The sequence below is a fragment of the Sesamum indicum genome, linkage group LG10 (assembly GCF_026168435.1).
Source record: "Sesamum indicum cultivar Baizhima isolate 11 linkage group LG10, ASM2616843v1, whole genome shotgun sequence".
NCBI classification, from domain to species: domain Eukaryota; kingdom Viridiplantae; phylum Streptophyta; class Magnoliopsida; order Lamiales; family Pedaliaceae; genus Sesamum; species Sesamum indicum.
In genome coordinates, this window is record NC_142666.1 from 11,370,745 (window position 1) to 11,397,448 (window position 26,704).

Below are 26,704 nucleotides of genomic sequence, written 5' to 3' on the forward strand. Positions count from 1 at the left end.
CTAAACCAAATTTACAATGGCCTGTTGATGAAAAGATGGTTTATTATATGTTTGTCATTTTCAAATTACATTTACCACAAACGTTAAAATTCCTTAATTGGTGTACCTCCTAGATTCACAAGACGAGCTCACTGTATCGGACTCTTATATCTGCATCGCCTGCTGAGTAGCTGCAGGAGATAGTAGTTTCAAAATCTAAGCCACATCCTAACAATATAGTTTAACATAGAAAGTGGTATGAGATTATGTAAATGGTCCACCAGTCAATGCAAATTTCACAAACTATAAAATATTGTCCATAGTTTTGTCATTACCGAAACCACAAACAAAAGAAAATTCCAGAGTCGAACTCATTTGGATAGCATCCTAACCCATAGAATATATTACCTAGAAGGAAGATGGCTTGGGGAACAAAAGGAATACTCGCTGTCTCCCTCTAAGCAGACGTTCAAATATGCCTGAAAGTCTTTCGCAAGTTTGGCGGTGTAATTTTCTTCGTTGCCTGTATGGAAATCAAACCATCTAGACCATCTAGCACGCATCAGAGATTGGTGCAAAAAAAAGTTCAAACATCATTTTATTGCCCCATAAATTTTAAACAAAAAAACTACAAACAAAGTCTATTTGTATTGTTTGAGTTTCAAGAGATTGCAAGATTTCTAGGAGACCACAATTTGCAGGCAATCATGACACATAAATGGTTAAAATAGACAGAATAGATGAAATATGACAAACCACAACTACCGGATCATCTGTTAAGCAAAGAGACAAAATGACACTAACTTCAACTTGATATTATGTTTCACTAGCTTGCTTAAGTTTAGCTGATGAGTTTTAAGCCTGGATTGAGTAAAACCAGCGAAAACCTCCAATAATTTTTATTACAAGATGATGAGCAACTGCCTATAGAAATTGAATAATGTATTAATTCAGATCCCCAAGTTCCGCAAAGAGCTAGAGTAGTTCAATACAAGTCAGTACAATGTACAGATGACATGATGGAGATAGGAAGCACAGAGTTCATGGTGATCCTGATTGGCATCACGGTACCATTCTGGATGATACACAGGTATAGGCAAAAGGATGGTATTCAAGGCCTAAACCCAATGAACTCCAATTCTCAAATTGAACAGCCTGCTTAATTATTTCAAAGTTTCAGATCTAATCTATTAACATGTTGCATATTTCAGAGACCAAATACAATAGAAGGGTTTTGGGGGTAGCTGATCATAAACCGATCTTGAGTAGCATAATCATTCATGATACATGTACTCACAAAGCTTCACAGTAAATTACCAAATGAAACGATACTTGAGCAGGAGCTCATCACTTTCAATCTTACCCAAACTGACTAAAAAAAAAAGAATATCATCAATAACGTCTATTCGAAGATTCGTTACAACAAAATATGACATCTTTTTCTGAATATTAAATTACTAAAAGATCCATTGAATTCTAAAAACCATCATATCTGTCAATTGTGTTTCACATATACTTGGTGTGCAAATTAGTTTTAAAAAAAAATATGCTTTTCAATATTTAATTCATGTATCACATACATTTAGCATGTAAATTATTTCAGAACAATTCATGCTTTTCAAAAATTCATTTACACTCCATGTTTCCTGATAATCTGCAGTGTCACAACATTACCCACTAAATGTATTAAAACTCATGCACTATGCATGATCAACCCACAAATTCAGAGCATATGATCTATTATCCTGGCGGTTCTATTACCTAGACCAAAACTAGACCCCACTATTAGCTGACCTTATCCTGCCCATCCTATGCGAGAGTATGGAAGAACTCCTTAATAAGCCTGCATCTACAGTGCAAAGCAGATCAAACATACATGTGAAACGAAGATACAGAAATCTTCTCAGCAGCTTTAATTTTCTTAAGCCTAAATAAATCATTATTCACTTAGTATTCTCGCATGCTAATCAAAAAACTCACGAAACAATCACAATACCTCAAGAAAAGCTTTTAACAAGGACTTGTAAACTACTAATCCTTTTAGAGCTTTTCATTTTGGTGTGCATATTGTTTTTCCTTGTCCTTTGAAGGAAACATGGAAGATCCCACAGCAAAGGGATTATGACCACAAAGAGATTATAAACACAAATATATTTCTGGAGAAATTAAAAAAAAATAGAACTCAGACCACCTTGAGCAACTTATCATATGAATTCAGAACATAATTTCTTTTGCTAATTATGCACCACTTTTGTCCCACAAGGTTGGTCTGGCATTTTATGTTAGTTCATTGCAAATGTTCTATACTTGGATATAAAGCCATTTATCATTTAATCTAAAGGCACCATCTGAATTTTCCAAACCACCATGCAGAAAAGGCAGTATGTGTTCACACAAATCATGATATGGTACAGACCTCAATTTGAAGAACCCGGCCAATTGCTGCTTCTGACTCATTCCAGTTCATCTGTGAACAAAGCCCATTTCTTCCCCCAGCTCGCCAGTCAAGAAGGCCAAGAAGAACTTCCACAAGACCAACCCTACAACAATTATATGCCATGTTACTATTGCATGACACAGAGAACATGCAACAGTAGTTTTATCAGCATGCATATCCCAATAATATTCTAAAAACAGACTCAATCACCCACCCATATCTTAGCCCAGGTGACAGATAATTGCACGTTGTGGGCCGAAAATTACTTTGTATCTAATAAATACTAATTGCATGATTTGCATTACTTATGCACCTAGTTTAGAAAATTTATCATGAAAACACAGATGAATTTATGCGCATTGTTGTTTCATTAACCACATCTGCACATTTCACATGCATAACAATTCTACAACTTAGGGTCTAAAGAGATATTGATGCTCACTTGAGACCCTGTGCAACAAGTGCATCTCTTGCTCGATTCCCTGCAACTACAACACGCTTTAAGGTTTCAAGAGCTAGGATGCTTCCACCTTGCCAACCAATCGCGTTCGACAGAAGTGGAACTACCTGAAGAAAAAGCTCATCAGAACAATACCAAACTTAGCAACAGATGTTTAATCAGATAAACACATCTTTTGTATGATATTTTCTTGGAGGGGAAAAAAGGGGGGCTGCTTAAAACCACAGCATATCTGGGGTGTCCCAATACTAGTGGCTGCCATAGCTTCTGCACAGGTGGTGCTACCTGCAAGCTAATGTAGAACACGTAAACTATTAAGGCGAACTCGCTCCGGAGGAGCTTGTGAATTTTGTTGCGACGAACCATCCTCAGATACATAGGTTTCTGAAGCTATTGTTTCTCTGCTTGCTCCATGGGCTACTGCAGACACAAGTTTGGGCACATAACCAAGATATCCAACATGATATGCAAGAGCGGGGTACATCCTGAGTAAAGAGACCGGGGCAGCAGAAAGAAGTAGAGGAAGTTCAGTGTCAACAGCTTGGCCATCATATTCAACTGAGCTCAGGAAGTCAGGTTAAGACGTCGACTTATACAGGGGAGATGAAAAAGGCGGCAACGGATGTAAGGTACTGATCCAACAGCCCTTCAAGAAATCTCTTGGGATTTCTAAGTGGAAACTTGGGATCTTTCAGGAATAACCTAACATAGATCCCTCCAACCTAGACAGCAATACATGATGTAAGTCATTAAACAGAATTAGCGTTCTTTAGAACATCCATGTAATCAATCAAAAACAAAAGAGTACATCTGCAGCACACAGCAGTTATACCTGAGGTTCATTTCTCATCTCCTGTTGGGCCAGAGGCCTGCTCAGGTACATCCCAATCAACAACACGTCCTTTCACCTGTTCACGGTACAGATCCGAAGCCATAGTTGCTATTTGTGCAGACAACGATGCAGCCATTGCTGGAGTCCAGACTAGTTCAGGAGTTTTGTTGTTTGTTCAAGAGCAATCACAACTGCTACACCAGGACCATCCCTGATTACCGAGACAAGGAAATCAGGCAGAAATCTTGCCAGACTTATCGCCACTCTAGGCCCATGCATAGTCTGGCCAACAAGCTTCCCTAATAGCGAAGCTGCTGCGGCTCTTTGCTGCAACGGAATCTCTTCTACACAGAATTTCCATTTTAGAGCGCAAGATAGAATTCTTAAGAAACCGCTATCTATGAGATCAGCATACCTTGTATTGGCAAGAGAACTTCAAGAATGAAAACCACACAAGGTGCATATGTTGTCAACCGTGACAAAACAAGTAGACATAGCTGAGGAATGTTGCTTGATGAAGAAACAGGAAGAGAAAAGCATTCAAAGAGGGGAATAGCTTCTCCTTTGTGGAGACCACTGAAGCTAAATTCGGATTCTTTGTCAACAAGTGCTGAAATTACAGAAATTACAGAAAAAAAGGTGTCAAGGGTGACTAAAAAAGTGTCAGACGAAAAACCACCAGACTTCTACCTGAAGGGATAGCAGACCGTATTGAAGATTTTTAACTAGTTCCAAATCCTCCCTCTCCAAGCTTTTCCCATCAAGTGATGCTGAAGAATCATCAGATGCTGCTCGGCAGATCCATCAGTGGTTACATCACTATTAACATGAGTATCCATGCTTGCAGCGGGTGCATTATGGACTAGATGTGATATAAAATCAACAAGGGCAAGACAGAAGTCCTCAGGCTTAGTAATTTCAAAATCTGGTTGATCATTATAGACTCTCAAGTATACGTTGCCAATATAGAGCTCCTCAGATAATGCTTCATAAACAAAGGAATGCGAATCTTTAAGGTCATAGGAACCATGATGACTAAGGCTTGCACGCTGCTCTTCCACAAATTTCAAAAGTTCTACTCAGGTGGAGGAATTCCAGATTATCTGTAAATGAAAGATCAAGTGAAACTATGTCATGATATCTGAGAGTCCCACAAGGTCATCAACTATGGCATAGAGCATCTACAAATGGCCATCACTTGGAACTACAGTATATTTGTTTAAAACATTTTCAATCTAGATAGTTATGGAAAGTAACACCCACAGCCCAATTATTATCAGAAAGACAACCTATATATAGATTAGAATTATAGCTTGCACATAATAGATACCCTTTTCTTAATCATTATGCAAAAAATAAAACCTTCAGGCTCGTGAAAAGAACTTCTGGTGCAAAAGCTTCTTTTTTTGCTTTTTTTGTTTTTTTTATGGGGTGGGGAGGAGGAAAATGTGCAAATAGGTTCGCATATCAAACATAAGAAATGCATGGAAACTTCACAACTAGTCATAGATAGGAAGGGTATAGGTTTTAAGGCCCAACACCAAATTTCTTTGATCAGACAAGATAGATATACGGAAGAAGATACTCTATTAGATGCAAACAAATAACCTCTTCCCTTAAAGAACCAATAGTTGAGCTGCAAGAGATTCTTTGAATTAAATACTATGTCCAGTGCAAAAGACAGTTCAAAGAAAATTAAGTTCTCTAAATTTAAATGCAGAACGTCCAGAATACATCCATGCCACCAAACCACCCGGATTTGCTAGTAAACAAGTAAATCGGGAAAAGAAAAAAAAAATGAAACTTGATCAGTTATAGAATCTTCATGACAACTACATACCAAGTAGTTAAAGCCAATTTGAAAACTTTTAATAACACAAACATGTAGAACATATTGCTTTCCTCTCTTTTTTCCCCCAATTATCTACTTCTAATAGAACCAACAAAGTACTTACAAAAGAAGAAGAAGCAAATATTGCCTACATATCAGAAAAGGTATGTTAAGAAGCCTGCCCCGTTATAGTGCTCTGAGTTTCACAACATTCAAAGAAAATATGCAGATACTGAAGCAGGAAGATGAGGAAATGCTCAAGTAGCACCCAATACGTTTTTTCTTTGTCAAAATGCAAAATCTGTCTTATCTGATTCCAACACCATGTACATCTGTCTTATCTGATTCCTCTGCCGTCGAATCATATTGGAGCAACAATGGTATAAGGTACCTGAATAAACAAAAAGTGACCCTATAAAACCACAAGTTTCTGAAATGGACCTGGATTCAAAAAAAAAAATCCACCTGAGAAAGACCATAACATCACGATAAAGTAGTTTGCAACAGTGGAGTGGTTTTTAAGATATAACAGGCACATAGCAGCTGATGCAGAGACCTTCAAGTTCACAATGTTCATAAACCATAAACTTCCACAGTGCCATAGAATAAAGAAATTTTGTCTTTCAAAGAATAGTCACCATAAAGTACCTTCAACACAATAGTTCCACGATTTTGTTCAATTTTAAAATAAAAGTTGGACTCTCTTTGCAAGCAAATTGACTCGACAAAAGGTACCGAACAAATAAACATTAACTCTATGAACCCTCAAGTTTGTAAATGGACCTCGATTCAAGTAACAGACCACAAGAGAAAACTATAACATCAAGGTATGGCAGTTTTTTGAGAAACATCGGAGTGGTTTTTGTAAGATGTAACAGTCATGTGCCAGCTGATGCAGTGGCTTCAAAATTCAAATTGTTCATAAAGCTTAAGTTTTCACACTTCACGTAGAAAAAGTATATTCTGGCATTCAAAGAATAGTCACCACAAAGCATCTTCAACACTAGAGTTCCAACATTTTCTTCAATTTAAAAAAATAAAAATATGACCACCTTCACAAGCAAAGAAGTTTTCTATACAAGCTCAGACAGACACAGAAAATGCCAGCAACAAAGTCATCCACATGAGCACAAAGAGCATTATAAATAGACCAATATGGGTAATTTCATTATTCAATATCCATATATGAGCTACGAAGAATTATACGGGCAAAAGAGTGAAAAGTAATGAACGAATAGAAACTAAGTCACTAAGCAATATGTCACTTGGAACCAGGTTAAGCGATAAATATAAAAGGACGGTCCAGAAATCCATAACAGAAATAGTAGTGTTCTGCGAACTTCCAGAAACTAGAATCTCATGCTAGAAAACTGATGAAAGCATAATCATAACAATATAATGATCTATCTTACCACAGTACACCAGCCTTCCGAAGGGCATTTTGAATTTCGAAGGAGATAGAAAGGTGAGCAATGGTCTGCAGGGCAGCATCAATAGCAGCAGGAACAAGCTCAAGTGCAGTGCAATGAACAATGTCATCAACTAATCCTGAAAATTCGAGCATCTCAGTTCTCGCACTTTCAAACTGACCCAAAACTGGAAAGGTTCGCATTACGTTAGCGACAATAGTGGTGGACGGTTTAGTGGCAGGAGTTGTTGGACCACACACATGCAACAGGAAAGGAGGGTTGCAAGAAGAGGTATTCCACCATCTCTCACAAGCTCTTCACCATTCAATGATGAAGACTCGCACCTGAAAGTTAAATATGTGGAAATAGCATAAGCAAAAGTACATTTACAAAGTACTTATCTAAAGAAGAATGATATGGAAATTAAAGGCAGATGATGAATTTACATCAACCAAACAAGCTCCGAGGATGCAGCTAGAAGATGTGCTTGATCAGGGGAAAGAAAATTGTTATCATCCTTGTCCACTGTAATAGCACTTAAGAGCATAGGATATCCAGCATATTTGAATGGCATCAATACATTCCCATATCGCCTATATAGAATACACTGGCCCTTTACGAGAAGCAACAACCTCCAACCTTGGGGACCTTGCAATCCTTGCACGGTCACCTAAGGGAGAGGAATAAGAAAGCAGTAGATCACTAAAAAGAAAATATGAAACATGGAACTCAAATATGAAGAAATACAACCAATTAAAGAGGATTGCATTCCGGCCAAAGACATGCCTCATAAAAACCCTCATATGTAGGGTTCAACTTAGGAATTTTGTCCAACTTTGCTGATCATATTCCAAGAAGTTTACTGATTGCAGAATGAAATATTAGATGCAGGCAACAAAACCAAAGGGAAACATATGTAAGTAGTCCAAACCTCATAGGAAAGCCCTATGATTTACATTTTCACTCTTCCACAAAAGCCACTTAAATTTATATATTTAAATTTATTTCTTGGTCCACACCTTAAATTGAGGTAGTATCATATCTAAGAATTAAATATATATATATATAGTCCCGTGTCCTTCCTAGTTCCAAGATATATTTAAAATCAATACCGATATCCATTTATATGTGTAAAAAAGCATTTGGCTCATCTTGACAGCATAAATACCTTTAGAGCACTTTCTACCAGTCAAATAAACAGCTTAATTGTGAAAACGGCGTCTAAACAAGTCGACTAACTCATTTGAAATAAGATCTGGCAGCTTATAAGATCCATTGTCTATATGTTCTGTTTTTTTTTCTCAAGCTTAATCATATAGTCTCCGTTTTTTATGAGTAACGACAGATCCTCACACAGGATCAAGGAATTTGGCATACCTGCAAGCACTGCCAGAAACTTCTCCCTCCCTTTAGGATTTTTGTCTGAATGATACTTCATTGCAAGTTTCCTATACTGTCTCTTGAGCTTTTCCTCATCAATATACTCAATCTGCTTTGATATATCAGGTATCTCCTCAACTGACTCAAAACTTGGTTTCATAGGGGCGTCCTCTCTGGATACTTCATCAATGGAAATCTCTAGTATCTTGCAAGCTTCTTCTTCAGAAAGGTCCATTGGCCTTCGAGTTAACTCTTCTCTCCACATTACTAGCAATGATTGCAAAAACTCAACATGTTCAACAATAGGCCAATTAGGAAATCTAATTTCATCACATAAGTTTCGAAGATAATAACGATGACACAACATTTCATCTTTCAGCTCTGGATGTCACTGGTGACACTGGAGCATAGTCATATAAGGAATGACAATGCTGTGACAATTTCTGAGGGAAATCACCAAGATGCTGAAGAACCTAATCAAATAAAACTGAGAGTTAAATGCAGCACTTATTTGCATTGAGGATGACTCAAGTACCACCATGTTTTAGAATGTAAATACTAAATGTTAACAAAAGATGCTTGGGGTGAAAGACAAGTAGCAAACTCCAGTTGCAGATTCAGGGCTACCTGACGGATCAGATTTTCAGCTCGCATCTTGTGTGTCCAAAATATCAGGAGTGTCAGAATCAGAAACCATTGCTGCGGCAAAAGCAACTGGGCCGCTACGTTCCAGTACATAAAGCAATGACTCAGGTAAGAGGCCGCCCAAAACACTTCGTTTCGCCAAAGGTAGAGAAGAGGAAACTGCAGCTTCCTCACCACCATGAAAAGCTTGATGAACATGAGTCACTGAGAAGAGTTGGGCAATTGAAAGAAGATTAGATCCAGGGTAAGCCAGAGCAAAAGAAAATGCGCCTGTACTGTATAGTCGGATCATTGCTTTTGGGTTCCTAGTAACTATAGCTTTCAGCAGAGCAGCAACAGGATCAACAATAGTTGGTTCACCAGAAAGCATTGCCTGCACATAAGAAATAGAGGAAAGAGTTTGGTTCATTAACTGAAGCTCTGAAATTGAGAAACAATGTGCATATTGAGGGAGCCACCATCGACCCACTGCCTAGTTCAGCTTAAAAACAAAAGAAAAAATAACGAAAACATCTCAAATCTGTGTGGAAGGCAAAGAAAGGAACAAAAGTTACCCCACTTCCAAAGTGAAAGTGTTATAATATAATTACCATGAAAAGGCACAAGAGAATATGAAAAGTTGCATCTTTAAAACACCAGGAGTTTAAGGATACTAGTAAACGTGGATATCCTAAGTGCATATTACAGGAAAACTATATCTTAGTTTAAGGAGGTGCAATAGTTCCAGTGACCCTTCCACAGTTGTTTGCTCAATCAGTCTCCAATGTGCATCTCATGTGACGATAAGCATAAATACCGGACAACTGACTCCCATTTTAAATGGCTTGCAAGGCAACTGGTTTATTGTAGGATAAAGCTCTGATCCTATTTTACTCTACGTGCCACACATCAATCTTTTATGTAACCAAGCTCATAACCAAAGGAATGCTTTAAGGGGCCCAGTGCTTTATGTACGTGAAAGAATGGCCTGCTCATTGAAGCGAGTAAAGATTGAGGGAAGGGAAAAACAAAATGAACAGCCCTTCATAATTCTTTTGAACCAACTTGTACCAGATCTACGTACAAGCAAAATTTAGAACTCTTTTAACAGAAGTCGGAAATGCTGTACACCACCCTCGCATATCCATCAACATAATCCTCGACTTACTATCCCTAAGCGAATACAAATCATAGAACTGCCAGATTGAAAATCTAAAATATTTGAGGACAAAGGTTGATGGAACTTATTTGAAACCACATATCAACCTTTACATTTTTCAGGCTCTCAAGGTAAATAAACAAAAGATACAATAATAAGCATAACTTTCTGCGTTTTTAGCAATTTTTTATTCTAATAAGTCTGAGTAGATTTTTCAGTTGGCCAAATTGGGACAAGAGCACACACAACCAATAGAAGGACAGGCACTTAAAAATATTACTTGTGCAATATGTGGAAGACAACGTGAGCTTGACAAGATCTTCTTTACTCTGGGGGTTGGTGTAACAATCTCTCCAGCATCATCTATATCTGAATGAGCGGCTACCATACTGTGCAATATGGACAATGCCACATCTCCTACCTGAAAAAGAACACGCCCGTTTTAGGAACATTGTAAAACAAGCATACCCAACTATAGGTAGGTGTATCAAGTAAAGACTCCTTCCATGTCATTATTTGTCCCTTTGGCGCAGGAAAAACAGAAATCTCTCTACCATAGATATCCTATTTAAATAACAAAGTAAATAAGAAAGAACCTCGTTCAGTAACAAATTAATAATATATATATTTAGTCTAAGAAATGTAGATGATCATAAGAGCGAAAAATTCTTCGTTATCACAGTAGAAATTACTTTATTTCATATTCTGTGGCGAAAAACTGCAACAGAATGATCATGATCACAGTCTGTAGTCCAGTAATTAGTCTCTATAGAAACTAGATACTAATTCAACTCCATCAGTTCAGCAGTAGTTTGATATATAAACAACACTTCAGCGCTATTGAAGATCCCCAAGATCCGCAAAGAGCTAGAGTAGTTCAATACAAGTCAGCAGACATGATGGAAACAGGAAGCACAGAGTTCATGGTGATCCTGATTGGCATCATGGTACTGGGTGATACAGGTATAGACAAAAGGATACCAATTCAAGGCCTAAACCCAATGAACTCCAATTCTCAAATTGAACAGCCTGCTTAATTATTTCAAAGTTTCAGATCTAGATCTATTAACAAGTTGCATATTTCAGAGACCAAATGCAATAGAAGGGTTTTGGGGGTAGCTGATCATAAACCAATCTTGACTAGCATAATCATTCATGATACATGTACTCACAGAGCTTCACAATTCAGTAAATTACTAAATGAAACAATACTTGAGCACGAGCTTATCACTTTCAATCTTACCCAAACTGACTAAAAAAAAGTAATATCACCAATAACGTCTACATAAGACCAAACTGTATAGAATATCCTAAATGTAGCATCAAACATCCCATCCCACAACAACGGACCAGAGCATTGTCCAAATAGTTAGATGCCAAAATCCACAGAGATTGCAATTGCATGCTCATGTACATAAGTTCAACAATATGGACAGTATGTCTACTGTTGTGGACAATTTTAGTATATAGCCATTATTGCACTCAAAAAATCAAAACCATCAAGCATCCTCTAAAATGCTCTGATACTTAATGACTTAGAGATATCCACCAAATTACCTTCATTTAGCTCCAACTAACATGCATCATTCTACAGCGCGACACAGTAATTAGCATTCCAATTGTGATCAAAAGTCATATATTACATAAATGAAGCAATTATTTGCATATATTTCAATTTTAAATAATAATTATTATCTCACCATAAGTTTCTGCACAGGGGCATAACAAGAAAAGGAATGCCGGTAAAATACTAAATTTCCAAGAGACCATTTCTGCGTGATACCGGAAGAGGATCACACATAAGAAAAGAAAACAAACCTAGAACATAACGAGACTGCAAGATCATATGATAACTGGAAGCGAGACACCATTGGAGGACACCTAATAGCTGCACTATGTACTGCAGCTTCTCTTGCAACGCTCAACGATTCAGTATTAGCCATATCAGCAGCATCTCCACAATAATATCCTAAAACAATAAGATCGAATAAACAGAATAAGCACTTTAATTTCAGATATTGATATTAAATAACTTCTCTAGATAGATCAACATAAATATCGATAGGAATTAATCCAGTACAAGCGACTTACCAGGACTGAACCCTGAGTGATAAGCTCTTGGGAAGTGACAACAAATTCTCGAGCTTTTTGCACCAGTAGTCAAGAAAAACATTGATTTAAGAGAGTGACTTACAATGCAACCAAAGATTAAATCACTAAAGATGCAGGGCAACAAAAAGTAACACAGACCTAATTACAAATGATGGTATCTAATTGTATCTGTTGATTTTCAATGGATAAGAAAATCCCTAGCAAAATGCTAAGTCCTCAAAGGTACCTAAGATTTTTACAGTACTTATGTTCCATATATTCTTCTCATGATGTAATCTTTTTTTCATTTAAAACGCCTTGCTGTGAGCTCATAACTCAATACCGCCCAATATCTATTGTCGAGTATGGACTTGAATTTTACTCCTTCAACACTTCAAGAGCATAAAAAGATAAATGCAAGAGAGCACTAACACACCTAGCCCCTCGAAAGAATAGCTCGCACTACCAATGAACTAATGAATGGGTTCTGCATAAGAGTGTAGGGGACAAATGATAAAGATGATATGATAGCATATAAATAGTCACCTGCACCACGGAACACCAGCACTAAGAAGCACATCCAGGGACATCATCTGGTGTTCTCACCAAGTGTAGCAAATGTAACTGAAAGATATCTGATGAACTTCATTAAAGAGTTTAACAGAAGATGGAACACAAAAAAGGAATCTGATTTTATTATCAATTATTAGTTAACAATGATTCCCAACCTCACATACCTGGATAAACCGCATTCATGGGCCAGTATAGATTAGAAGTGAAAAATTTATAATACTTGTCTATATGCACCATGGTAGGCTTCTTTAACTCATACATGCAAGCACATACATTTTCCTTTTAAGGGGCGGTCATGTAAGATGCACTACTGCTATATACTGAACTTGCACCCTCACCCTGCTGGGATGGCAATCTAAAGGGAATAATTCATTAAGATTAAAGAAAACTATAATAATATAGAATTTAAATATTGTTACAATAAATACAAGGCCAGAATCTATCTCCTCCTCCTCCCAACCAAAAATAGTAGTCACATAAGAAAAGGCATGCCAAAGTAGAGGATTTTACACAAAAATTTTCAGCACTAAGAAATGTGACAATTTTTTAATAAATCAATAAAGAAAAGAAAGGACTGCCGCAATGTCATTAAAGTTATTGCCTCCAACAGAATGAAATACTATGTGCACATAATCTCAAAACACAAACGCCGCAATACATTATGCAAATGCTAACTTATCATAACGAGGGTAAGAGGCCAATCACATCACAACACTTCGTTTTGCCATGTATAGAGGAGGACAATCAAGCTTCCACAAAATCTATGGATTTCAAAGTGTTATCATCCTCGATGCTAGCACAATACCCTTTTATCTCCTCACATCTACCTAGTCGGGACGGATTTCGCTTTTCTTTCTTTTCTTTGGCCACTAATGAATTTTTTTTCTTTTTTCTTCCCCTTTTGCTTTAGTCACGGCTTTTATTTTCTTTTTTTTTTTCCTTTGTTTTTGCCCGCGACTTGTGTTCTTTAGGCCGTTTTCCGGTCTTTTGACGCGAATGACAACACTTGTGGTGAAGGCACCCGGTTACTCAACCAAAAAACGTCGCATTCTGGCCTTTTGACGCGAATGACAACACTTGTGGTGAAGGCACCCGGTTACTCAACCAAAAGACGTTTTACCTAAAGTGCTTTGCATACTCATAGCTCCGGCCACCGTTTTACGTGAATAACAACATTTGTGATGAAGTTACCCAGTTACTAAGTGACCTAAACCAGCGGAGTAGATGTAATTTCCTTTTCCTTACTTTTCTTTCTTTCTTTCTTTTTTTTCTGGAAGGGGAAGGGCCTTTGAATTTTTCAAAATGGATGCATGTCCCATGTTAGGGATATAAGGATCAATCGGATAGGGTTTTAGCAAACAAATATGATCTCACAAGAATCCTAAGATTTAGTAGAAGCAAAGATATTCCAACTCTCTTCCAAAGCAATTCAAAAATGCATGAAATTATGCCTCAACGACTCCACAGTTAATCAAAGCAACAATCACATAACGCTAGTGCACATTCATGTCTCAATCTTATGACTTCCTAAATCACATTTATTTGTCAAATTACTAAAAAATAATATAAGCGGAAGTAGTTTGATAGTAACTGGCAAAAGAAAACAAAACAAAAGTAGTTTGATAGGATAACAAAAGATGAACAAAAATTTAAAAAAAAGTTACCCTCTGGTTCCTATGTGTTAATTAACACTACACATATTTCATGGAATTCTTTACTTTTGAAATGGTTTTATCTCATTTGGAAGGTGAATTGGGCTGTTCAAATCAAAATTAGAATATGAGAAGTTTCATGTAATTTCAATTGAACCAAGAGTCTAATCCTAAAATGCTAAACAATTACAGACATCCCGACAACAAAGTGTCTCACAGAGCTTGATATACCACAAAGAACACAATACACGTCGTTTACTTGAATGAGATAACATAAAAGCACAACCAAATTACACAAGATGAGAAACACCCACACCACAGTAGTAAAGTAATTGAAAACCACTAAAAAAGCATCCAACACTATTTATCAAAGGAACAAACTTGCCATAGATAAAAAGAAAATCACAACCCCATAATGTAGATGATAAATATCAAGAACTCAAGATAATAATGCAAACATATAAAGGAATGCTTGATCGATGAAATGAAGAGTGAAAGCCAAGAAAATGATCAACTTTTTACCACCATTATCACTTTGCAAAGACTTTCTAGTTTCTGTTTCATTGTTTTCAAAGACCGTCTTTGCCACCTCATACACCTTCCATTCGCGTCCAGCATGCATGAAGACATAAGACAAACAGATAATTTTGAAATTCCACAACCAAACTGCATGTTCACAAGAGGAATTAGTGTACTGTGCATCATTCGCCATTGTTGGATAAATAAATTACAAATAGAACTTACGTCTGAAGTCTTCATGAATCCTCAAGCTCTACCGCCTTCTTGGATCATTCCTCCCAACCTTCCTTAAACGAGTGTACAAGCTTGGTTACCTATGTAGTCCAGAAACATTTTAACACAAAGACGTTGATAAATGCATTAGATGTGGCAAATGTCTACACACATATATATATATGAACAACCAGTGCATTGCTTAAAAAAGATAAGTAGTTGTTAAGACGAAGCCTTAACCAACCATCAATCATGAACTTATAAGGGCATCATACAACTAAGAACAACATGAATCATTACATACACACAAACACAGCCAAAAGTGACACTCTTATAAACAAGACCGTCGTGCTTTGTTATGTCGATCGCCAGCATGGTAAGTCCTCAAAGGTACCTAAAAGATTTTGGCAATAATTATGTTCCATTTATTTTCCTCCCGATGTCATTGTGCTACTAGTGCTTAACTTAATACCACCCAATCTCCATGCCAAAATATTATACTCCTTCAACCCTTGAACAACATTAAAAAGATAAACGTAGGACGAGGACCAGCCCACCCATCCACTCAAAAGAATAGCTAGCACTACCAATGAACTAATGAATCGGTTCGCATAAGTTTCAGATCTATTAACAAGTTGCATATTTTCGAGAACAAATACAATAAAAGTGTTTTGGGGGTAGCTGATCATAATTCAATCTTGAGTAGCATAATCATTCATGATACATGTACTCACAAAGCTCCACAACTCAGTAAATTACCAAATGAAACAATATTTGAGCAGAAGCTCATCAGCTTCAATATTACCCAAACTGACTAAATACAGGAATATCTCGAATAACGTCTACATAAGACCAAACTGTACAGGAAATCCTAATTTGAGGATTGTTCAAACAGCAGAAACACCCTCTCACTCACAATATGGTATTAGAAGATGAATGTATTCAACTTGGAAAGGAGACTGAACTGTTCGTGGTAATAACCAACAATGATAAACTGTGAAGGTCCTTAAAACCATCAGAAATTGAAGCTGGTTCTTGAATTATAGAAGATAAAGAGGGATGAAAATTGGATTTGGACAGGTCAAGGGGACCAAACATCATAAAAGAAAAAGTGGCTTCCATTAAAACTTCATGTAATAGAATTCATCATTCACAAAAAGAATTAGCATGGTTCTGAAAATTAATTGTTACAAGTCATAAGAAAAGCGGAAATCTCTGCTCACCAGATGCATACGAGATTATTTGCCTTTTCAATGGTGAAATATAATGAGCCCCTTGGAATGCAGCAGCACGCGGTACATTGAGTGGTCTGAAATCAACAGACTATGCCTTCTGAAGCCATCCAGAATTGCCATCATTGTCAAGTTTGCAGGTCTCCTGTCTGATTTATATCCTCTTAACAATGACACCTAAGCAACCATGGAACACTCATGATTTAGATAAATGTTCATGTCTTACAAATTGTCACATCTTAAGAGCTGGAATAACAAAGGAAGATTACAGGAAAATTATACAGACATGTACCCTCAGGTTTGGGTATTACGGATTAAACCAAAAAAAGAAAAAAAAAAAAAAAAGAGGGAAAGGCCTATGAAGCATGATAATAAAGATCTATGAAGCACTTTATTCTCCACAACACACCTAAATGAAAACCACAAACAAGATAATCTGTGAACATTACAGGTTTCATCACAGAGGGAGACAGCTGCAGAATTGTGCTTACCCTAGTATTTCTTTGTTAATGTCTCTGGTATTGTACCTTGTATATCCAAAACCAGTGTAATCCCAAACCTAGAAGAAGACATTCATCAAATCAGATGTAAACTGTTCCAACAATCCTTAGTAACATTTTTCTAATTTTAAGTAGAAGAAAATTACTGACCATATGATATTATAATAGAGCAAAGTTAAACACATTAGGATTGTCAAAGCAAAAATTAAATGAAAGAAGCACTAGAAAGCAAGATAAAGATGACATGTAAGATGGAGGGAGAAAGCATTTGCAAGCAAGGAAGTGAGAGCAAACTTAGGACATCAACAGAGAGTATTCCAGTATTCCTTCTTTATCTATCAATATATGAACAATGAGAAAATATTGGGCCAAGAAGGATTGTTCAAACAGCAGTAACATTTCGCAATACCATAATTTGAGGCCTCCTTCTCGCTCTGTCTCTCCCCCCTGCTTTTCTTGATTTTCTTTACTCTGTTTTTTGGGTGAGAAATGAACACAAGAAAAAAGAAATGAAGGTGAGAGGGTTTCACCATGTGAGTGTGGGTGGGGTTTGATGATGGGGAGAAAACGGTGGTTTAAGGGTTTTTTCCAGCGGGGTTTTCCTTTCTTGGATTTGTACCCACATCCTCAGCTGCTTCTCCCGCGGGTGCTGCCGTACAATCACATTCAAACCCTTGAGTCGGCCATACCACCATGAACTTCACCTGCTTTCTTTAAACTTTTTCCTCGAAGAAGTGAACAGAGAAGGGAAATGGTTTGATGGTGGGGTTGGGTGAGGGTATTTTGGCGGTGGGAGGACTGAACTGCGGCGTCTCTCCTTCGCCGGCTTTGCCTTTCTTGGAGGGAGAAACTGAGGGGTATTGTTTGAGGTGTGAGAAGAAGAATTTCAAGAGGTGTGACGGACTTCCTCGTACCTGCAACATCACCCACTTGCCTCATCTGCTTCTCCACATTCAGCAACATGTCAATTTTCGCTTCCAAATCTCCGCCTCCATACTCCTACAAAATTAAACCAAAACATTCGATAAATCACAGCACGAGATACAAAATGGGTAAGCCAACAATAGCGTATAAGCTAATTGGAAATCAGGAACGCGCATTTGCTTACCATTTCGATCGAATAGATACGACCAATTGGGGAATTTTTCGTGCAATCGATGAAAAACAAAACCCTAGAGAGAGAGAGAGAAAGAGGAGAGAGTCGAAATATGTTTTACCATGCGACCATCTTACCGCTAATAAACCTTTTACAAAATTATAAAATTTTTATTATACATTTTGACCCTAAATTATGTTTATTATAACAAAAGTTCCCGTAAAAAAATAATTTAGTATTGACAGAACAAAAACACCCTTTTAACTTATTTTTATATTTTTTGTTTCACTTCCTAAGTATATTTAATTAAAAAATCTCTCTCAAACTACTTTTAGTAATTTTAAAATTTTCACTCAAATTTTTGTTTATAATAAAGTCCCCGTAAAAAAATAATTTAGAGTTGACAGAACAAAAACGCCCTTTTAACTTATTTTTATATTTTTTGTTTCACTTCCTAAGTATATTTAATTAAAAAATCTCTCTCAAAACTACTTTTAGTAATTTTAAAATTTTCACTCAAATTTTTATTTAAACAATAATGTTCAAAATGTATAACTTTATATAAACTATATAATACATAAAAAAAATTTACAAGTTCAATAGGAAAATATGTTTTACAAAGAAAATTATTTACAAGCTCAATTTAATTTTATAAAAAAAGTATATTATATAACTTATAATTTTTATATTAAATTACATGCATAAATATTTAAAATATAGCAGTCTGAATTATATAGCTCCATATTATAAGAATCTTGTCCAAGATACAACAATATTGTATGATAGGCTTAAGAACTATTCCGACTGGATTATTTGTTGGGAACATACCACTACATGCTAGCCCTAATGTGATTGATGAAGATAAAATTGCCCACGCGTTTAATAATTCGTCCCGTAAAACGTTATCTTTTATCGCCCCGATGGTTCAAAATGGGAAAACTATAGTCCGGTCGTCCTTGGACACAGTACATGATGGATCCAAATGTTGGAAAACTACGACTGTCGGATATTTTCTGGGGAAAAAGCCGTATTATTATCATCTGAAGGAATACGCTCATTCGATGTGGCAAGCACTGAGGGAGGTCACAGCGACAGCTAATGGATTCTTTTTCTTCCAATTTAAAACACTCATTGATATGGAAGACGTGATCGAAGGGGGACCTTGGTTGTTTCAAGTACAACCAATAGTTTTGCAAAAGTGGGAACCAGGTATGGCCATGAGAAAGCTCCAACATAAGCATGTACCTATTTGGATTAAACTTAGACACCTTCCTATGGAATATTGGACTACTGATGGATTGAGTACGGTTGCTAGTGGAGTGGGTAAACCTCTTTACCCGGATGCAATAACGAGAGCATGCACGAGATTGGATTTCGCTCGTATATGTGTGGTGATTGATGTAGCACAAAAGTTGACAAAACATATCATAGTCATGACATCAGATGAAAATGGAGGGGAAACACCTTGTAAAGTCGATGTTGAATACGAATGGCTACCTCCAAAATGCACAAATTGTATGACTTTGCACATGGCAAAGGACAGTCTACTAAACAAACCACACAAACCGAGTAAACCACCAGTAGCTGTGTATGTGGCAAAAACAAACATTCCTCTACCACAACCAAACAATGAAAATAGCAGAAAATCGATGAGACTGACAATGGTTGACATACCGAGACGTGAGGAGGGATAAATGCTTAGGGAATGCAAAAATGCCAAACATGATGATAGGAGTAAGGCATTGGTTATTTATAATGCCTTTGATACTTTGAATTAATTGATGACGTAGGTGAATTCTCCAGGGGTCCTAACACAAGCAGCCCCATTAATCATAACCCATGTTGAACCTAGCCGTGTGGAATGTCCGTAGGCTGAATAAACGAGACCATCGGCTTGCATTAAAGGACCTTGCCTCAGAATTCAGGTTACATTTCTTGGGCATACTTGAAACACGTGTTCAACTGAATAATGTTATGCATATACAGTCCTATTTGCTACCTCAATGGAAGTGGTTTGCTGATTATAATTCCATTGGAAATCGTATATGGCTAGCGTGGGATGAGAATTTTATTGATGTCCATGTTCTTGACCTGGGTGAACAATTCGTGCAATGTCGTATCACTAGTAGAGTTGTCAATGAATCTGTTATTGTTACTGTTGTTTATGGTGCAACTGAGGTGACTGACCGTCAGATTTTGTGGACTACACTGGAGACACTCGCTCAGCAGTGCTCAGACGTCCCATGGTTGGTGGGAGGGGACTTTAATGCAGTACGCGACCTTAATGAGGTATGTGGCATTTCAGGAGATATAAGGATGTCCACAGTAGAATCTAATACCGGTATTCTGGAGGCGGGCCTGATTCCACTTCCAATGCAAGGTGCATGGTTTACATGGCATAATTGCAGTACAACCGCGCGGAGTTTATGGAAGCGGTTGGATCGGATCCTTATTAATGATTGTTGGCTGGCAAGGTTTCCTACCTCATCCTATCACAGTCTTACAACACGGACATCTGACCACTCGCCACTGGTTCTACATGGGGATTCACGACAACTTAATGGAGGTATGTTTCGATTTGATAACTATCTGGCCCTTTCACCTGAGTTCATTCCCAATGTACAGAGCATTTGGCATCATGAGGTCGTTGATATACCTATGTATGCCGTGACACGTAAATTGAAGGCACTTAAACCGGTCTTCCGACTACAGAGGAGGAATAAGGGGGATTTGACGCTGAATGTCCAATTAGCCAAAGGTTTTCTCGATGAAGCACAACAATTGGTGAGCTCTGACAGACAGAATGAGCTCTAGTTACTCCTGGAATATTGTTGTCGAATCGTTTATGCTAAAGCGACAAAACTCGAACAAATTATATTGCAGCAAAGAGCTAAGATGCAGTGGATGAAAGACGGAGACCAATGTTCCAGGGTTTTCTTTCGTAAGATTGCTCAGAGACAAGTAATGAGGAGAATCTTGCAGATCAATGATAAGAATGGTACCACACACACGGATCAAGGGGAGGTCGCCCATGAGTTTGTCTCATACTATCAGAACCTTTTAGGAGGTACCAGACGACGGTTGACAGTGGATATTCGATAGCTTAGACCAGGGGCGAGGCACTGTATTACTAATGAGGAAGCTAACCACTTACTCCTACCATTATCGCCGAATGATGTGAAGTAAGCAGTGTTTGACATTGCTGAAGACAAGGCGCTGGGACCTGATGGTTACTCGTTAGGGTTTTTTAAGGCGACTTGGCCTGTGGTGGGGGAAGAAGTAACGAGGGCGGTTCTGGATTTCTTTTCTACCGAAAAACTACTAAAACATATCAACTCCACAATTTTGGCTCTAGTACCAAAGGTACACACTCCTATGTCGGTTAATGATTTTAGACCGATTTCATGCTGTAATGTTTTATACAAGATCATTGCGAAACTACTTGTTCAGAGACTTAGTATTTTGCTAGACAAGATTATTAGCCCCCGTCAAACAGCTTTTATTCCGGGAAGAAGCATTGGGGACAACATTATGTTAGCCCAGGAACTATTCTTGGGCTATAACCAGATGCGCCTACCTCCCAGATGCGCGCTTAAAGTGGATATCAGGAAGGCCTATGATACGGTGGAGTGGGACTTCTTGTTAGCAGTTTTGCAGTTGTTCGGATTCCCACCTAAGTTCACAAGGTCGATCGAGGAGTGTGTTTCCACGACATCATTCTTGATTGGTCTCAATGGAAAACCTCATGGGTTCTTTTTTTTGGGTAAAGGTAAGTAACCTCATGGGTTCTTTACTGGAGCGAGAGGATTACGACAGGGAGACCCACTATCGCCTTATCTGTTTGTCCTCGCTATGGAAGCTTTACATTTGGGATTCCTGCAACGAATTGAGCAGGACATGCAATTCACCTATCATTTGAAGTGTGAGAGTTCCAAGGTTTTCCAGATGGGATTTGCAGACGACCTACTTCTTTTCTGCCGAGCTAACTTTGACTCCAATAGAGTCTTCAAGGAGGGATTGGATTGGTTTGCGGAGGTGTCGGGCCTTAGGCTGAATGTTCAAAAAAGCCACTTAATCATCTCCCATTCGGCTCAAGAATTGAAAGATCAGATGTTGGAGATTTTGGGCTTCCAAGAGGGGCATCTACCGATGAGGTATCTGGGTCTCCCCTTAATCTCTTCTAGATAGTCTATCTCTGACCGTTAGCCTCTTATTTCAAAAATCGATGCATGCATTACTGGATGGGAAGGGATTTCTTTATCATATGCTGGGCGGGTACAAATCGTCAAATCTGTACTTTCGGCATTAAGTTTATACTGGGCATCTGCATTCATACTACCTATGAAAGTTATCAATGAAATTGAGAAGAGGTTGAGGAATTTCCTGTGGAAGGGTACGACGTCTAGTGGCTACGCCAAGGTAGCTGGAAAGATGTGTGTCGACCGGCAGATGAGGGGGGACTTGGGTTCAAGGACATCTCTACCTTGAATCGCGCATTAATGAGCAAGAAATTATGTGATGTTATCCGGTGTGACAGGACATCCATCTGGGTTCAATGGCTTTACCAAGGCCGGTTATGGGACACATCAATTTGGACTGTCCGTGAACATAAATTTTGGATAATATTTATTTTAAATAAAATAATTATAATAATTGAGATTATGTTTTTTTGTGATGACTATAATAAAAATATTTTAGAGGGTGCAAACAATAAGGGTATTTTTTTTATAAAGCTTTTGGTCGATATTATGAGGGAGTTTGTTATATTTTATAGTTTAAAGGGGTATATATGACGATTTTATGTATACTTTAGGGATGGAAAGTGCATTTGACCCAAAATGTTATTTTATTTTATTTGACATTTTCAATTGAGGATTTTTACAATCAAAACTAGTATAGTAAGTTCCTTTTACTAAATTTTTTTTATATTTATACATTTAGTTGTTTTTGTTATAAATGTTATTAACTCAAGTTTTTATATATATATATATATATTATATTTTGTTGTGGAAATATGGCATAGCAAAATAATATTGCTATTGTTATTTATTTTAGAGGTAAATGGATTGATTCATATGATTGTGTGAGTTAAAATCACTCTTTAGTCATATTTATGAAAATATATTATAGTACAACGTTTGTTGAACTAGAGTCGATTTTGTATGAAAAACTTGGTCTTAATGTTTGATACAAAGTTATATGAGATAACATATATTGTATGGGATAGTTACACCTCCCATTCTTAAGTTTGGTGTAACTACACGTAAATTTTATGTAATTTGAAAATATTAAATATAGTATTCCTAAAGTTTGTTTATGTTACTCAAAGTTCACAGAATTTGCTAATATGAATAAAAAATTGAATGAAAATCCATTATTACCCCCAATTCACTTATTATTGACTTATTGCAGGTCAAACAAATCTTTTTATAGCCAAACTACCCTGCATCTTCACATGTTAATGCATGTAAGGAAGTATATTTTCTAGTTTAGTCAGAAAGTATTATTTTACTTGAAATAAGTCAATTGGGCGTAAATATGAATTGTCATCCTTTTTTAAAAAAAATATTAGCAATTTTTATGAATTTTAAGTGACAGATGGGTAAATTTATTAGACGAAAACAAACCTCATGAGTACTAAATGTAAATTTTCAAATCACAGGAGATCTACGTGTAATTATATCAGATCTCATGGAAAGACAGTGTAATTATTTGGGCCAAATTGCATAAAACCCCCATGTAATTTAAAAACTCAGCAAAAGCCCCCCTTCTGATTTGAAAATAGGCAAAACACCCCTATGTCTATTTTTTTTTTGGATAAATGTAAGTTTCATTAATAAAATAATAGTACAATACAACATGGTGGTTATCAGTTGGTGTGTCCCCCGACAGGCCAAGGGATATGCCAAAGTCTAAATAAAGCTCGTGTACTGACTAAACTAGGTAAAGTAATGCTATGTATCCGCTGCCTGATGTCCTCAATAATTACTACTGCCATGGTGCTGGGTGTCCTTTCGGTTTGCTCGAATCGTCTCAAATTCCTCTCCTTCCAAATGTGGTAAACACATGATGCTAATAGCGCTCGGTAAGACATGTTAATAATGTGCTTACCCCTCCATTTCCAGGACGCCCATGTAATATCCGTCATCCAGTCTCTATTGGGCCACGAGAATCGTACCATTTTCCGAATTTTTGTGAGACACTGTCGACTAAATCTACACTGTAAAAATAAGTGGCCATGTGTCTCCGTCGCTCCCTCGCTGCATCGAATACACAAGCCAAGGTGGGCTAGTCATGGTTTATCCGTCGTAGCCAACTTGCCAAGAATAGCAAGCCATAGGATGAATAAGTGACGTGAAACCTTGAGGGATCCCGAAAGAAGCGAGGACCAGTCTACTTTCGGTCCAGGTGGATCAAAAAGCCTGTAAAGAGCGTTAGCTATAGGAAGGCCATGATTGAACCTCCAAATAATACGATCCTCCCCTCCATGGATAGTGGGTTGTACACATGTGATTTCCAAACACTCAAAATCTGTGATAGAGGACCAATGCCACTCTCCTCCACTAATCACCGTACTGAGTTTAGCTGACTCCTCCAATCCAAGTAACCTCGGTCCACGTGGGAATCTGTCACTAAGGGGTCCCAGATGATGCCATGGGTCCTGCCACAAGTAGAATCTCCTATCTAATAATCCACCATAGGTCGGAGGAAGATCCGTAAACGGAGGATTTTGCGCCATACCCATGATCCTCCATGCTCTCTAATCGTCCAGATGGAAGTACCTCGTAAACGACCCTGGTAGAGCCATTCAACCTATATCGAGGTCCTATCGCACCTGATGATATCACATAGTTTCTTAGCCATTAATGCACGATTCAAGATAATAATATCCTTGAATCCTAGGTCTCCCTCCTCCTTCGGCCGACACAGGTCTTTCCACGCAACCTTGGCATAACCATTGGTTGATGTCCCTTTCCACAAGAAAATTCGCAGCCTCTTCTCAATTTCGTTTGTAACTTTCTTTGGCAGTATGAACGTCGATGCCCAATATAAACTTAGCGACATGAGTACAAATTTAATAATTTGTACCCTACCAGCATAAGACAGTGCAATACCCTTCCAACCAGCAATACGTTTATCAATTTTCACCAATAATGGACAACAATCAGCAATTGTTAAGCGAGATGATAAGAGAGTTAGCCCTAAATACCTTATCGGTAAGACACCCTCCTGAAACCCGAGTGTTGTTAGCATCTCCTCGCGCAATCCTTGGGCTGAACGTGAGATAGTAAGATGGCTTTTCTACACGTTCAGCCTGAGCCCCAACCATATAGCAAATCGATCCAATCCTGTTTTAATGACTCCAATAGAGTCCATATAAGCATGACAGAATAACAACAAGTCATCAGCAAAGCCCAACTGAAAAACCCTGAATGTATCACATTTCCAGTGGAAGGAAAGTAATTCATCCTGATCAATCAACTGTAGGAAACTCAAGTGTAGTACTTCCATTACAAGAACGAACAAGTATAGCGAAAGAGGATCTCCTTGTCGAAGCCCTCTGGCCCCCTTAAAGAAACCATGAGGTTTCCCATTCAGCCCAACAGAAAATGAAGTTGTAGTAACACACACCTCAATCCACTTCACGAAATTAGAGGGGAACCCAAATAACTCCATCACCGCGATCGTAAAGTCCCACTCCACCGTGTCGTATGCCTTCCGAATGTCCACTTTTAAGGCACACCGGGGTGGTAGACGGGCTTGGTTGTAGCCTGTAAATAGCTCTTGCGCCAACATAATATTGTCTCCAATGCTTCGACCGGGCACAAATGCCGCTTGGCACGGACTAATTAGTTTGTCCAATATCACACTCAACCGTTGGACAATAAGTTTGGTGATAATCTTATATAACACATTACAGCAAGATATAGGACAAAAATCACCAACGGTCATAAGAGAGTGTACCTTGGGTATAAGCGCCAGAAGTGTAGTATTTATCTGCTTCAGAATTCGTCCCGTAGTAAAGAAATCCAACACTGCCGACGTCACTTCCTGCCCCACTATAGGCCATGCAGCTTTGAAAAAGCCCGATGAATACCCGTTCGGCCCCGATGCCTTATCCTCCACAATGTCAAAAACTGCCTGCTTGACATCCGCTGGTGTGAATGGCAAGAGTAAAGAGCTAATGTCCTCTTCATTCAATAGATGTCTCACCCATGGTCGAAGGAACCGTAGATCTATCACGTCTCTCCTTCTTTCCCCACCAAGCAAGTTTTGGTAGTACATGACAAACTCATCGACTACCGCTTGTGGTTCTGTGTAAGTGGCTCCATGATCATCATTGATTTGTAAGATTCTCCTCGCCGATCTCCGTTGAGCAATCTTACGAAAGAATACTCGGACACTGGTCACCCCACTTCATCCACTGCATTTTTGCTCGCTGTTGGAGCATACTTTGTTCAAGTTTGGCTGCTTTGCCTAGTATGAATCCGCAACAATGTTCCAGCTGCAAGAATAATTCATCCTGTCTGTTAGAACTGACAAGCAGTTGTGCCATCTCAAGAAACCCTTTAGCCAGTTGGACATTATGTGATAAGTCTTTCTTATTCCTCCTCTGCTCTCTAAAACCAGTTTAAGTGCTTTGAGTTTTCTTGTTACCGCATACATAGGCACCCCAATAATGTTATGTTGCCAAACCTGCTGCATACTAGGAATAA

General features: G+C 38.0%; 2 protein-coding genes, 1 long non-coding RNA gene and 1 pseudogene across 4 annotated transcripts; 1 reads left to right on the forward strand and 3 right to left on the reverse strand.

Moving 5' to 3' along the window:
- Positions 1-1,859: 1,859 nt before the first annotated feature.
- Positions 1,860-15,139, reverse strand: LOC105178985 (dnaJ homolog subfamily C GRV2-like; annotated as a pseudogene). Its single transcript, XR_016068018.1, has 12 exons — positions 14,950-15,139; positions 11,980-12,080; positions 10,580-10,675; positions 10,392-10,532; positions 8,956-9,346; positions 8,721-8,801; positions 4,399-4,811; positions 4,124-4,318; positions 3,709-4,052; positions 3,162-3,598; positions 2,859-2,983; positions 1,860-2,519 (listed from the first exon to the last, which is right to left on the reverse strand). The product of XR_016068018.1 is annotated as a dnaJ homolog subfamily C GRV2-like (transcript).
- LOC148786652 (dnaJ homolog subfamily C GRV2-like) lies at positions 7,404-8,961 on the reverse strand. Its single transcript, XM_088885679.1, has 2 exons — positions 8,326-8,961; positions 7,404-7,618 (listed from the first exon to the last, which is right to left on the reverse strand). Exons 1-2 carry the CDS (start codon positions 8,693-8,695, stop codon positions 7,542-7,544), a joined length of 447 nt encoding a protein of 148 aa, XP_088741805.1. The 5' UTR covers positions 8,696-8,961; the 3' UTR covers positions 7,404-7,541.
- Positions 15,140-16,882: 1,743 nt separating the features above from the next.
- LOC110013310 (uncharacterized) lies at positions 16,883-18,089 on the reverse strand. Its single transcript, XR_016068013.1, has 3 exons — positions 18,000-18,089; positions 17,301-17,890; positions 16,883-16,950 (listed from the first exon to the last, which is right to left on the reverse strand). It is a non-coding gene; the product is annotated as an uncharacterized LOC110013310 (long non-coding RNA).
- A 1,737-nt stretch (positions 18,090-19,826) lies between these two features.
- Positions 19,827-20,801, forward strand: LOC148786653 (uncharacterized). Its single transcript, XM_088886215.1, has one exon. The coding sequence runs from the start codon at positions 19,827-19,829 to the stop codon at positions 20,799-20,801; it is 975 nt and encodes a 324-aa protein (XP_088742341.1).
- Positions 20,802-26,704: the final 5,903 nt, after the last annotated feature.